General features: G+C 51.9%; 1 protein-coding gene across 8 annotated transcripts in view; it reads right to left on the bottom strand.

The window, feature by feature from the left end:
- The window catches only part of Znf516 (zinc finger protein 516), a 113,178-nt gene that overhangs the window by 62,833 nt on the left and 36,242 nt on the right, over positions 1-14,103 (bottom strand). For all 8 annotated transcript variants that reach the window (XM_074069620.1, XM_074069617.1, XM_074069619.1 and 5 more), the window contains exon 2: positions 2,485-4,400. In XM_074069620.1, the coding sequence (XP_073925721.1) occupies positions 2,485-4,243 (1,759 nt within the window). In that variant the 5' untranslated portion in view covers positions 4,244-4,400. The remainder of the gene's footprint in view (positions 1-2,484; positions 4,401-14,103) is intronic.

Below are 14,103 nucleotides of genomic sequence, written 5' to 3'. Positions count from 1 at the left end.
AGATAAAATCTACAAAGACGACCCCTTCCATTTCAAGTCAAGGAGTAGCAAGGAACAAGTGCAAGTCTGATCTGGGGTTAGGGTTCATACCGATTCTTCATGGCAAATCAGCAAAGGTGACATTTAACCACAGATAAGCACCAAAAACTGCTGCTGGATCACCCACTTAGTAAACCAAGGGAAATGACGTCCAGAAGATCAAGAACACAAAGAACCACCTCAATTCCCGGATGCCAGAAGTTTTCTCAGGTAAAAGTACAGCACAGACGGAGTTCACTGGGATGTCACACAGATCTGAGCTCTAACTTCAACTCTGCCACCACAGGCAGGACTCTCAGGAAAGCAGCATCCCTGCCGTCCCTCAATTTCTGCAAACATGTCCTAACAGAAAATTGTAACCAGCACCCTATGGACGTCCTATGAGAATTTAAAATACCTTACATGTTTAAAGAGCAAGGTTGTTTTAGAAGCAAAAGGTGAGTGTTCTGCAAAGCTGGGAGCATTTAAGGAAAAGGGCAGAGAAAAGCGTGCTGAAGACCAGGTTTCTTTACAAAAGCTGCCATTCCAGAGCCCCAAGCCAGACCCTATAAACCAGGGTGGCCTTAGAGTAGTTACATCGTGTGGCCATGTGACATGGCTGCTCCCCTAAGAGCAGCGTGACTCGGTCACTTAAGTGTAAGCTAGACACAAAACAGTGCTGCTAGGTGCACAAAGCCTGCACTGTGAGAAGGAAAGACACTACAAGGAAAGGGACTTCTGAGACCTACCAGCTCCTCAAAATTTATGCTGCTGTTCTGCTATAGATTTCTCCCTCCTTTCAATACACCACAGTCTCCTATTTTTCTCTGTGGTCAACTCTCTGTTGAATTCAAATATGGTATGCATACATAATTATATAATCATGCAGGTCTATATAAATTTCACAAAAAGTTACTTACAGAGAAATTACGCAGTGTTTGTAAGAAAGAACGATGGTCTCCAAATCTGATGAACCCAAGGGGAAAGAGAAAAAGAAGAGTAAACTCCACTTTCAGGTGGAAATGCATTGGCCCTCCCAGCTCTGGATGCAAAACACACCCCTGGGTCAGCTCACCACGAACCATTTGACCCCAGCATGATGATGGGAGGAGGCTGGACAGCTTTTCCACCTGGTAACAGCATGTCTCCTCAAAGTGGAAAAAATTCATTGCTAGCCTACTATTTTATCCAGCGTGCACTCCTCAAAGCAGATTATTATTCAAACATAACCGGCAAAATCCACAGTTGTAAAAAGAGAAGCAAGAATTAAACTTCTGAAAAGCCAAGCAGGGATTACAGAAACGCCTTTGTGTTTGCATTTCTGTGGTCTCCGTGCATCTGTGGACAGCAGACCCCAGACAACTTAGGTGTACTGTGCAGAATTATACAAACAGCGTTTAATACAAAACACCGTTTAGTAAAGGGTAGCCATGTCAGCCGTCCTGAAGACGTGCACAAGGGTGCTCTTCCTCATGACACAATACAGACAGCTCTGTCCACAGGCTCTGATTTCTCTGTTCTCCAGCTTTCACATATAAGGAACACTCACAGGAGTGAATGCAAGGAGAGAACACCCCATCACCAACAAACCTTCTACTCACAATTACCCAAGCAAAAATAACAAAGGACATACTGAAGTGTTTAGCATTTATAGAAAGTAGGACAATGATGAAAACAAAGGTAGCCAGGTGTCTTGAGATACGTATGTGGCTGCTGTTGGGAATGTAATCTGTTCTAATGAACTGTCTCAAAACCCACAGGGTTGTTTGAATCCGAGGAGATTAATTATAACTGTACACCGATTCTAAGCTACCCTGCAGCCCAGCTGTCTGGTGTAAAGAGAGAAGAGCACAATCGTGTGGGTGCTCACGTCTGAGGTGTCTGTGTCTGGAGGCACGTGTGTGCAAGTGTGGAAACTACACATATACAAGTGTGCTTGTATGTGCATGAGCAAGTGTGTGTGCACACGTCTGGGGTGACTGCAGACGACATGCACGTGTGTGGTGATGTGTATGCACAGTGACCCTGGGTGTACGCGTGTGCACGTTTGTGTGTTGTATGTCTATGTGTTACATGCATTTGCATGCAAGTGCACGCCTGGTGTGTGTGTGTGTGTGTGTGTGTGTGTGTGTGCATACATCATACTGTATGGTGAGAGTTGGGTCTGGGACAGAAATGGAAGAGGGGCACATCTCAGAGGGTCCTTGTTCTGAAGTTACAGAGAGACCACAGACTCCAGAGGCCAAAGGTGTGAAATTCTACAGTGCATGCAGGTAAATAACAAAGGAGGAACAGTGGAGCTGACAGGCAGCTGTGTCCCCCATCCCCACCCCACCCCACCCAGCACAGGCCAGGTACAGGATATCTGGAGGCCAGGCACGGGCTGCCTGGGCGCCAAGTCTCCAGGACACTGGGCCACCTGACCCCAGGCTACTTGAACCTGCTCCACCGGGGCCACCCACTCACCTGGTGCAGGTTCAGGTACAGTCTCTTCACTGCTGTCATCCGCAGCCTCATCAGCCAGGCCCGAGCCCGGGGAGTCAGTGATGGCGCAGGCTGAGCCAGGGCTGCTGGGCTGGGAGGCCGAGTCCCCCTCGCTGAGCGAGCCGCAGCGGGCACATGCCGCCCTGTCCCCATGGGCGTCCCTGTCTCGGCGCGCACGGCGGTGCACACGCGAGTGCAGCACCATCTGGTGATAGGTGCGGAAGATCTTGCCGCACTCGAAGCACTCAGAGGACTTGCTGTGACCAGCAGTGGCCGCAGCTCTACGGCTAGGACGTGCAGCCGGCCGGGGGTCGAGGTGGCCGGCCAGGATGGGGTCTCCAGGCATGCCGGCCCTCTTCCTGGGTGGGGCCTGTGTGGCCGGCGCGTCCTGTTCGCGCTTGCGCTTCTCCTGGCTCACCAGGATGTACTCGCGCCTATCCTTGTCAAAGGCCACGTCCCCAGCCAGTGCCTCGTCCCAAGCCCCATACTTGAGGTACTCAGCGGGCTCAGCCACCTTGCCCCGGGTGGCCAGCTGCCAGGCCTGGTAGCTGTTGACAGGGTCGAGCTCGGCCACCCGCCGTCCAGCCTGCCCACCGGGAGACACGTCAGCAGCCACGGATGGTCTCAGGTTGAGGCACTGTAGGAAGAACTGCTTGGTGTCCAGGGGGCCCTCTGCGGCCCCCTCCTCGGCCGGGGCTCGTGTCCGGCTGGCTTCGACCTTGTGGTGTATGGCGTTGTGGGCGTTCAAGCTGTCCAGGTTTGTAAACAGGTTCCCACACTTGGTGCAGACTTCATAGAGGGACAGGCCGGCGACGATGACCTCCTCCTGGACCACGTTGTTGATGGTGGCGATGGGATCCAGCTCGCTCTTGGGCCGGTTCTTGCTCCCCGTCTTGGGGCCGTGCGCCTTCATGTGGTTCTTAAGGAACCACGGCTCTTTGAACCTCCGGCCACAGATGTGGCAGCCATGGTCGAAGGAGCCCCGGTGCTTCTTCATGTGCGCCTTCAGGAACCAGGTCTGGCTGAAGGCCTGGCCGCACACCTCGCAGGGAAACTCCCCGGGGCTCAGCTCGGGCTTGCCGTTCTCCACGCAGGCCTCACCGCCATTGGGCACCTGGGCGGTGATGTGGTCCCTCTCGATGTGGTTCAGCAGCGACTCCTCCCGCAAGGTCACGAAGCTGCACAGCCTGCACTTGAAGGGCTTGTGCGCCTGCTGCACGTGCAGGTCCAGGTCCTTCTTGCGCTCGAACTGGCTCTTGCAGAAGGAGCACTGGGCCCCGGCCTCGGCCTCGCCGTCGTTGTCCTTGCGGCTGCTCCGCAGGAGGATCTTACTGCTGTCCACGGGCGCCGCCCCGTTCAGCACGCGGTTGCAGGCCGACGTGCTCTTCGTGGGGCTGGCGCACCCGTCCAGGCCCTCGGACACACCCAGCTCCCCCAGCTGCGCCTCGCCCGCCTCCGCCTCCTGCCCCTGGATCAAAGTCCCCGTGCGGTGGCTCCGGATGTGAATCTTGAGGTTGCCCTTCTGGGAAGCCCTGTGGTCACAGTAGGGACACTTGTAGGGCTTCTCCCCCGTGTGCTTGCGCATGTGCTGTGACAGGGAGCTCTGGAAGGGGAAGCTCTTGCCACAGATGCAGCAGCTGTGACACGCAGTCTTGTCCCCGTCCACCTCGTGGCTCCTGCCAGCCCGGGGTGGACTGGGCCCTCTCCTCAGCTCCATCTCGGCCTCTCTGTGGCGATCCATCAGGGCACTGGCAGCACAGCTGTCTGTCTCACGGGCCTGAGCAGGGGACGTCTTATCTCTCCATCCTCAGGGGGACTTCTACAGCCCGGAGACGAGAGATGTGCCTGAGATGAGCAAGTGCATAGTCTAGTAGAGCATGACAGACGGCAGCAAGCACCTGGAACAGAGAAGGAAACGCATGAGCACAGCATCCCGTGTAAACGACAGCACAGTGACGTCATCCAGCACACTCCACCGCACTAGTTATCGGTCCAATCCAAACTCAAGAAAAATGGCCGGGCGCCAGCAGCTCACGTCTGTAATCCTCACTACTCAGAAGGCAAAGATCAAGAGGATCATAGTTCGAGGCCAGCGCAGGCAAATAGTTCACAAGACCCTATCTCAAAAATATCCAATATTAAGAAAGAGCTTGCGGAGTGGCTCAAATGGTAGAGAGTCTGCCTAGCAAGTGTGAGGCCCTGAGTTCAAATCTCAGTACTAAAAAAAGAGACAGGAAGAAAAGGACTCCAACAAAAATTTAAGCAGATGAACACTGTGTGCCTCCTGAAATATCAGTCATTAAGCCAATTCCTGGCAATCAGTTGTACTGATCAGTTAAAATAAGCAATTATGATTTTTTCCCCCAAAAAAGACAGAGGATCTTTAAGGGAATACTACAGGAACAGGTCTGCAGGAGCACAGAGAAACACAGGCCACCCTCAAGGAAGATGTGTGGGACATGAGGGACACAGCGAGGGAGGACAACGGCGGTGGCCAGGCCCTGAGTCATGCACGGTGAGCTGAAGAGGCACTGATGGCTGTGCACAGCAGGTTACTGACCATATCACCTGTTAAGATATTCAGGAGCCAGGTGACTGAGTAAAGGAATGAGAACGGGGTGCAGAAATGACCCGAGCTCCTGTGGAAGGGGCTTCAGGGACCCAAGGTGGCAGCCACCCTGCTGGGGCCACATGTACTAGTACTGACCATGAGCTCGGATGCAGACCACGTCACCACGCCTCTCTGGCCTGCCCATCATGCTGTTCCTTTCCAGGACCCCCAATCCACATGTCCCCAAAGGAAAGAGCCAGGCTCCACCGCAGGACCAAGTTCTCTTCCCAGTTCAGAGTTGCTCCCGCCCCCCCACAAGGCTGTGCAGTCTCGTCCTCAGCGGGTCAGGCTCCCACAGGGCCCACCCACCTACTTAGGCAGACTGGCACTGTCCCCAGAGGTGATGCCTGAGCCCTGGGTACTGCACACATTGTCACATTGGATGATCACTCCGCCTTCATGCCCACGGCCCACCAGAGAGAAAGCAGGTCCATCCCTGAGTCCCTCCTTCTGGTGACAGCCAAAGGCCAGCCTGTCCCAGGTGGCCCGGGTCCAGTGCAGAGCAAGCAAAACTGGGGATGCACCTCATACAGCCTCAAGTTGAATTTAAAAGAGGCCAGAACATGAAGATCTGCTGCGTGTGCCAGGTTTGAGTCATCAGTGTTTCACACCTGTCTTCTATTCAAAGATGGAGGGTCTCTTCCCAGAGCCTCGGGTGGCAACTCCCCGCTTGCTGTGGGTGATCCATCCTGGACCTTCTCACTGAGACGGGTGCGGAGCAGAGCCCTGACAATCAAGCAGGGGTGTGCGTCTGCAGCTGTGACAGAAGCATCCCCCAGCACCCTTCCAGGGACTGGGGATTCTGGGCACAGCATGGCCACAAACACAGCACCAGTGGGAGTCTGTCAGTAGACAGTTACAGGCTTTAAAACGCCCCTGTGGGAAGCCCCTCCTACCAGTTTCCAAGGAAGGGAAGGAAACCCTTGCAGGCTAAGCAGCAAACTCCCCAAGAGGCAGTGCCTTCCTGGTGACTCCACAGATGCACACTGCCCAGCGCACTGAGCCAGAAGAGAAAAGCAGAAATACAAACTTCTCCTCAAATTGGATAAATAACAGGTAACCAAGACCCTGTCTTAGTAACAGTTTATGCTAAGCAAATTTAAATTATTTGGCCAAACTTTTTTGGTCTTGGCTCAAGTTTTGGATGTCTGTGTAATTATTCATAATGATTTAATAAAACAAATGATTTGCATAAAGTATTAATTAAACGTATCAATGATCAAATATAGTATTATAAAAATCTTTCAAGTTTAAAGAACCATATAGAAATGTTTATGAAAAAAAATCTAAATCCTGGACACTGGTGAGTCTGAAGTAATGTCACGACTCCCTGTGCAGCTAACACATGGCCACAGTGGACGTAAATGTCACACACTTCTGCAATTCAAGCAGAGTAAGAGCCCTGATCAGGCGGAGGCCAGAGTGGTGGCTCTCGGGTACACGTGGAAGTGCAAGTGAACTCGAGTGAAGACAGACAGGTGAACTCTGAGCTATGTCTCTGCCTCCCGCAGCTGGGGTGTGACATGGAGACCCCACCTCCCCGCCAGCACAGCACAATGGGCCATGTCCTTCATCAGGTGGCCTTGCCCGTCAGGTGGCCGCCCGAGTGGGAAAGGACATAAGCAAGGGCATGCCCAGGACCCCGCACGCCCCTCTTCTAAAGCCCTCCTGGCAATGCCAACGACGGTAAGGCCCTGCCCACCGCACCCGTCTCTCCCGATGCCGGACAGCTTCCTGGCCTGCAGGTCCCTCAGGCCAGAGCACTAGCCACAGAGGTCAGGAAACGACACGGGCCTCTCCCACGGAGCTCGGGCTCCGGAGCATGGGGCCACACCCTCCACTGGGCTGTAGGACGCACACACTGCAAGGCCTTCCAGAAAGGGCTTCATGGGGCCCTCTTTGCACCCAAGATGTCTCCGTGAAATATAGCTTGACGCCTTTTTCAAGTGTCCTTCAAACAGTCTGATTCCCTGACGACCTGACCTGATCCCACACTGGCCCTCACCTGCCCAGAGACCATTTAACAGTTTCTACACTTCACTGAGTCCCCCGCCAAGACTAGCTTAAAACTCTGCCCAAAGCCAGCAGGGCCTGCGAGGGACAGGAAAGTGCTTGGAGTAGGCCTGGATGCTTGCACTTCTCAGCCACCCTGTCTTTCAAAAGCAGTGGCAGTAAATTCCTGTGAGAACAGCACAGGCTGTCCCATTAAAAGACTTAAGGATGCTGGAGGGAAAACACAGAAATGTAAAAATGGAAAGAATGCTACAGGGGTCATGGCAGTCCACACCCAACACCGCTATCTTAACAGGATCTGGTCAGGGACCTGGGTGCCACAGAGGCCATCAAGTGCTCCCTGCTGATACCCATGGGGACCAAGAAACAGTCAAAACTTAACTCCTGCAAGCGACCCTCGTGGGGTCACTCGGGCCAGGCAGACAGACCTTTGTCACTGTTCTTTCAGCAGCAGGCAAATTTTGCGAACTAAGACAAGGACGGCACCAGAACCATGCCATCCTCAGAACGTACAGCTCAAAGACACAGCAGTGGTGGCCACCCACTGGTGCCATCAGGGGGATGTTCGTCACGGGCACCAGCCTCAGCGGGCACACAGGAGTCTCCAGTGGTTTCCCTAGCCCATTCTGGCCCCTGGCTCACACATGCATAGCCCCCTGTGACAAAGTATGTGACTGTCACCCTGTTGCCCAGGTTTTACTTTCTCAAACACAGCACACGCTTGCCTGCGACCCTAACCAGGGTGACAGAGGAGGCGGCCACAGCCACACAGCCAGCGTGGGGCGTGTGGAGGGTGGCCATGTTTTTGAAGACACACATGAAGACACACACAGGAGCCTGTGTACACAGATCGCCGAGCCCATGAGGAATGCATGGCGTGTCCGCAATGAGTTACAGCTTTTTGTGAGAAACACTACGCACTTTTTTCAGGGCTGAGCTGAGAACTTGCCAGGAGAGCCTGTGTGTGAAGATCACTTGCACAGTGGGGTTTTAAACGTTTCCAATGGTCTCTCACTCTCTCTCCAGATCCAATGACAGTGTGAAGCTGTTTCTGAAAATGCCTTGTATGGTTTTCAAAATAATAGATTTCGTTTTGAAAAATAATTTGGTCACGTTTGTAAAAAAATACAGGGAAAGGAAAAATGTTTATTAAGGAAAGCATGTCTTTTTTTTTATACTGTAAGCTGATTTTTTTTTCCGTTTATTCATATGTACAATGTTTGGGTCACCTGTCCCTCCTACCCCTCGCCCCTCCCTATCTCCCCCACTCCCTTGCTTCCAGGCAGAACCTGTTCTGTCCTCTTCTCCAATTTCGTTGAAGAGGAGACATAACAATAATGAGGACAAAGCGTTTTTGCTAGTTGAGATAACTACAGGGAGATTCCTGGCACGGCTTCCATGTACATGTGTTACATTCTAAGTTGAGTCTTCTCAAACTGACCTTTTAAGCGTGTCATTGTTACGTAAGAATGCGCAGTGTGGACTGGGGGTATAGCTCATAGTAGTAGAGCACCTGCCTAGCAAGCTCAAGGGCCTGAGTTCAAATCCCTGTACCACCAAAAAAGACTGCACGCTGATGGATCGGGGAGGGGAGGAGCAAGGACAAAATGAAAACATGTTCACTTTACAAGGAACTCCCACAGACATCCATATGCCAGGCTGCCACAGCTCAGAGACACTTTCTTCCTCCTCTTCCCTCTTTTGTCACCTACATGGTGCAAGTAGCTTAAGTGACCTCCCAGACTCCTAACATTCACCAGATTTGAGATAAAGTTAGCATGGAGGCAAATGTTCCAATCAATAGACTCCATATGACACAAGGACCCTGGCACCACATCCCTCCTGGTGCTCAATGTGAGCCCAGTTACCAGCACTAGACAAAGCTGGACTCTTACACGCAGAGCCAGGAAGAAAAGCACCGTAACCTGGCCAAAGGACATTTGTGAGACAAACATGGGAGACTGAGTCTTCCTCAGCGGCCCCAAGGCCCCACAGTGTGCACACACAGGACGTGAACAAGGTTTCAAGCCTGAGCACACTCAACGCCAGGAGCCAGAGAATCAGAGATGACTGTGGCGTGCTTGCCTTAATAGCACTCCCAGGTCAGGTCACAACTGTAAAATGACAACGTGCACCAGGACAGGAGAGACTTCTGGAAGGCCAAGAGAAGGTGATGCACCATGTTTGCAAGGACTGGCTGGGAGGCCAAGGAGCTGTGTCTGGAAGTCAAACCAGTGTGGCTGGACTCTAAACTCCAGGATAGCACCAGACACCTGTGTTGGAGAACACCAAGTCTTCCTCAGGTTTCCACATGGTCAACAGGAGTGACAATCCACATCCTGCAGCCCACCTCCCAGAGCACTCCTGGATCCACCTGTTCCTGGTCAAAGCACACAGCTGCTGCCATGACAGAGACTTCCAGTCCCTCACAGGTCTCTCTCTCATCCTGCAGATGAGCCCAAACGCCTTGGCTTGTCTCTGAGACTCCAGTCTACAGCTTGCGCCCTGCCCCATACCTCCCAGGGCCACACTAATCCCTTCCTAACACCTTTGCAGGATGGATGGCCTTCCTGACCCACTTCTGCCACCTGGTGGCCGAAACGGGTTGTGACAAGCTATCAGACAACCCAGATCAAAACCCAGTTCTGCTATTTACCAGCTGGTGACCCTAAGCAAATCTTGGCCACTCTCTTCCCCAAGTCCATTTCTTCATCCTCAAAATGTAGCAAAGTAATGACACCTACATTGTAATTCTTACGTGAGGCTTTCAATGCGTGCAAGGTGAAGTGTACAACACTCGGTAAATGGTCAATGTATCACAGAGATTATGAAGAAGTAATCTAGAGATTATTAAGAAGTAACTGCTGAATAAATGAACAAGATGTCAGCAGAGTAGTCAAAGACACCTAGCCACTGGCAATGACAAGATCTGATTTAGTAAATTCAAAGGGACAAAGTAATAGCAGCTTAGGAAGCCAGTTAGAAACAGCCCAATAGTTCTGCATTTCCTGGACCCTGCCAGGCTGTACCACAAGGTACTTCACACGGCTGAAAGTTATTTCACCAGATGGCTGTGGTCATCCATAATGGACCCACTCAAACACAGGTGAGCGCCGGAAAACTTCACAGAAACTAACTCCAGCACGGGGGATATCAGACGGTATCTGAGAAACGTGGCTACTCCTTAAATTGGGAATACGGCAGAAGATTCCTATTATTTGAAGGTGTGTGATGAAATATTTAGAAGCAGGTGACAAACGGGGTGGGGGGAGGCAATTTAAGAAAATGCTAAAATCCCTGCCTCTGGATAGTATGTTTGCTTGTTTCTCTTCCCCTTTTTGTGGATTTGGAAAGTTTTGCACAAAAGACATTCTAGAAAGTACACTTGCCACTCCCAGAAGAAATGCCAGGGACAACACAGCTATTCTGGGGCCTCCCCCACCCCTCTCCAGGCCCAATCGAGCTCAGGGCTGTTAGGAATGCAGTTTGGGAAATTACCTTTCCTTTATTCTAGTTTTCAAAAGAAAGCCAAAGCATCATCTGAATAATAGAAACTTGTTCTCTGGATTCAGAGCAGAGGCCCACCCAGAGACGGGGAGGACCCAGGCCAGCACAGCTCTGTCAAGACCTGCAAGTAAGGCCGCCAGCCAAAATCAAGGAACCTGGGCTTACCTCAGCCTTCATGTCTGTCCTCTCCATCACTCCACAAAACAGAAGCTCCGTCATGCTGCTGAGGTATCTTCCATAAAAACAGTGATTTTCTGACCGGTTACAGACATCACTGTGGTATTTTATACATGTTTCTACAGGGTATGTATGTCAACAGCAAATCTTACCATTTTCTACTGCAGCTGAGCCAATACAGAACAGAAGCTGAGTGGTTCTGCTGCTTTCCCTAAGGCTGGCAAACCTTCTATGTGACAGAACTCTGCCCTGAAAAGGGATCGAGGCTCCTCTAAGGTGCACAGGAATTTCCAAAACAACCCATTCAAGTTTATGCAAAAGGCCTGCAGCAGGAGGGTCAGAGGAGGAATAAAGAGGCTGCTAGAGAGGAGCCTGGGACCCTTCCCAAGTCAGGTCAGGCCCCCCAGGTCAGTTCCCCAGGGCTGGCAAGTGGGCAGAGGTGAATCCAGGACTCTCAGGTTCTAGCTACCTGGGGATTTTTCCTCTGTTCACTGGTCAACCCTATCCCAATTCTGAACAGGTCTGGCCTCCTCAAGGGATGTCCCTTAATGTCTTCTCTCCGGTCTCCCTCCAGGGAGAAGGTGGACTGTATGCACAGTGTGGGGGCACCAGCGCTACGGGGCCATGGCTGTGGCCACACGCCCACACCCAAGAACACAGGGACCCTGAGAATAGGATGCAGGGGGATTTGAAGGCACAGTGAGGCAGGGAAATGTCCCATCAAAAACTTAATTTTAAAAGCAAGCTCAACACAGAATGCTTGAGATATCTGCAGGGCTGTGGGCAGAGGAGTTTATGTGTGGCTCCAAAGTACAAGGCGTTTCTGAAGGACGACACGGGCCGGTCACTGGGGGGGATCTGCCCGCCGTGGGTGGGCCCAGCACTCCCCACGCCACGCTGGGTGGCTGCGGCCTGCCGCAGGACACTGTGGGAGCTTGTTCTCCTGGAGACAATGAAACAGCTCTGAAGTCACACTGAAGAATTATGGGCCATGAATCAGAACGCACCATTAACATCGAGGACAGGCTTATCTTACTGCTGAGACAGAAAGCCTATTCTCTGCCCAAATGGGGGGAAATCCCTGACAACAATGAAGAGTTCCTCTCCCCACAAACCGCTCTGCACCCGACGAACAATCGCGGCTTAGAGTGCCCAGACCAGGCCCGAGCGCTCCATGAAGTGGACATTCAGTGGCAGGAGTGCACAGGCCCGAGGCTGGGGGCAGCCGCAGCCCTCCCAGCAATCACCAGTCCGTTATGGACGCGCCTTGTTTGCACTCTCCTAGGAAGACGTGAGTAACAGGCAGCCAGTCACCCACCTCCGCCCTCACTCCCACTCGAGACGAGGACACAGACCCCACTCTTCCAGGCCAGGCCAGCAAACGCCCTGGATGAATCCTGTGTGGAAGCCGCCTGGGACCCACACGCGTGGGTATTTCGGCGAAAGCCCTCGTTTTGAAGGTTAGCCTGGTGTGTGCTTTGTTAGAAAGTGAGGTGAAGAAGACAGAACCCCGTGTCTTAAAGGCTTCCTTTAAATGACTCAGCACCCCCCAAATATCAGAGCAAGTGTGGACACGAAGTCCCCAGGTCCACTTCACCACAAGGCTCAAACTGGCCAGCTACCTCTCCAGACTTGCTTCCATTCTCTGCCTCAGCCGGGGGCTTTGACTCAGTGTCTATTTATAGCCAAGATGCATTTCTGACCTAAATGTTACTCTTCTGCAAGTAGGTTACCTTTTATGTAGTTGTTTACCAAGAGCTGTCAAAATAAATTGCTGGTTCAGGAAGAGAGAGACTCCATCTTTCAGATACAAGTCAAGAGAGACAAGATTTGCTAATGGCTGGGACCACGGAGCCACACGTTAACACCCCCCCCCCACAACAAGCCCAGCATTCACCTGCAAGCTGCCGACTGTCCTTGCACTAAAATATAATGATTTGGTAGTCATCAAACATGACCAGAGGCCAAGCAGCTGAGAACACAGTGTAACTCCCGGCAACATCCAGGAAAGCCCAAGGAACAAGGGAGCGAGGACGTGGACATTTTCTTTCACCGGTTATTAATGACACATCCTCAGAGAGTCCAAGGGGTTCTGGGACTGTAATGAAGTGGAGGTGGTGGGAAAATGAGGTGGGCGGAGTTTCCACACCACAGAGGAGAAGCCTCTGGTACCTCTCTCTCCCTGATCTCCAAAATTAATGCATCCCTGTGGCTTGTCATTCATTATTTACTATTTCCCAAGTCTTTCCAAGTTACTTACACCCGACTCTCCCTCTGTGTCTGCAGGAAAGTCGATGCCACAAAGCTGACACACTGTTAGGACAGCAGGAACCCAGGCCCGTCCACAGCCCTCTGAGATCTGTGAATATGCTGTTCTCCCCCGTCCTTGGCCACAAGGAGCTGGCCCTGGATTGAGAGGTGTCTCCCTCCCCCGAAGCAGCAGCGTGGAGCACAGCTAAGGATCCCGTCAACAGTCCCATGAGCAGCTCCATTTCACACTCAGAACCCCACGCCCAAACTAGGCAGTGGGGATGGGGATGGAGCCCTGCGGTCCCTGAGACTCTGATCCAAAACGCTGCAGAGGCTGACCAGAGCCCTGGCTGTTCTGTTCCTGACCCACGGCCAGAAGCACCAGCTTTAAATGTCCACTCCTCTGACCACGGTTGCAAACTGAAAACTTGGGGGACACCAGAAAAAATGGAGACTAGGACATTTCTATTTAAAACAAAGTGTGGAAAACCAGAGATCCCTTGATAAACTGAATGGCAGCCCCATTTAAAAGCTCAGGGTGGGGGGTTCCCATAGAGCCTGAACTCAGGGCAGAAACCACTGCCAACCTGGTGTCTAACGTAAACACTTTTCAAATTCTTAGAAACTTACAGCAGTGAAAACAAAACAATCAGGCAGAAACTGTGAAGTGCTTCCCAATGGGTAGCACAGGCTTTCTTGAAATTTGTATTAGCTGATTATAAAATATACTTTAACTGAAATTTGACTCTGCAAATAAACTATTTTATAGCATGCAAACCAACACAAACACTGTACCTAAAAATAACTGCTCTCTCTCTCCAGAGAAGAACCAACTAACGCCACCAGACGTTATCTCTTTCCTCTGCTTTTTGTGAAAGAACCTACAAGTCACTCCGGCCGGCGTGTAATGAAAGGACGACCCGTCCAACAAGAGAGAGAAGGGGTGTGAACGGCAAGCCAGAGAGCCTCCTGTTAAACATTACCCTCCGAGGTACAGCCGCTCAGCACACAAGTCAGACCCCAAAAATCCTTCATGAAGAGCT

Source organism: Castor canadensis, chromosome 4, assembly GCF_047511655.1.
Source record: "Castor canadensis chromosome 4, mCasCan1.hap1v2, whole genome shotgun sequence".
Lineage (NCBI taxonomy): Eukaryota > Metazoa > Chordata > Mammalia > Rodentia > Castoridae > Castor > Castor canadensis.
This window is presented reverse-complemented; position numbering and strand designations above follow the sequence as displayed.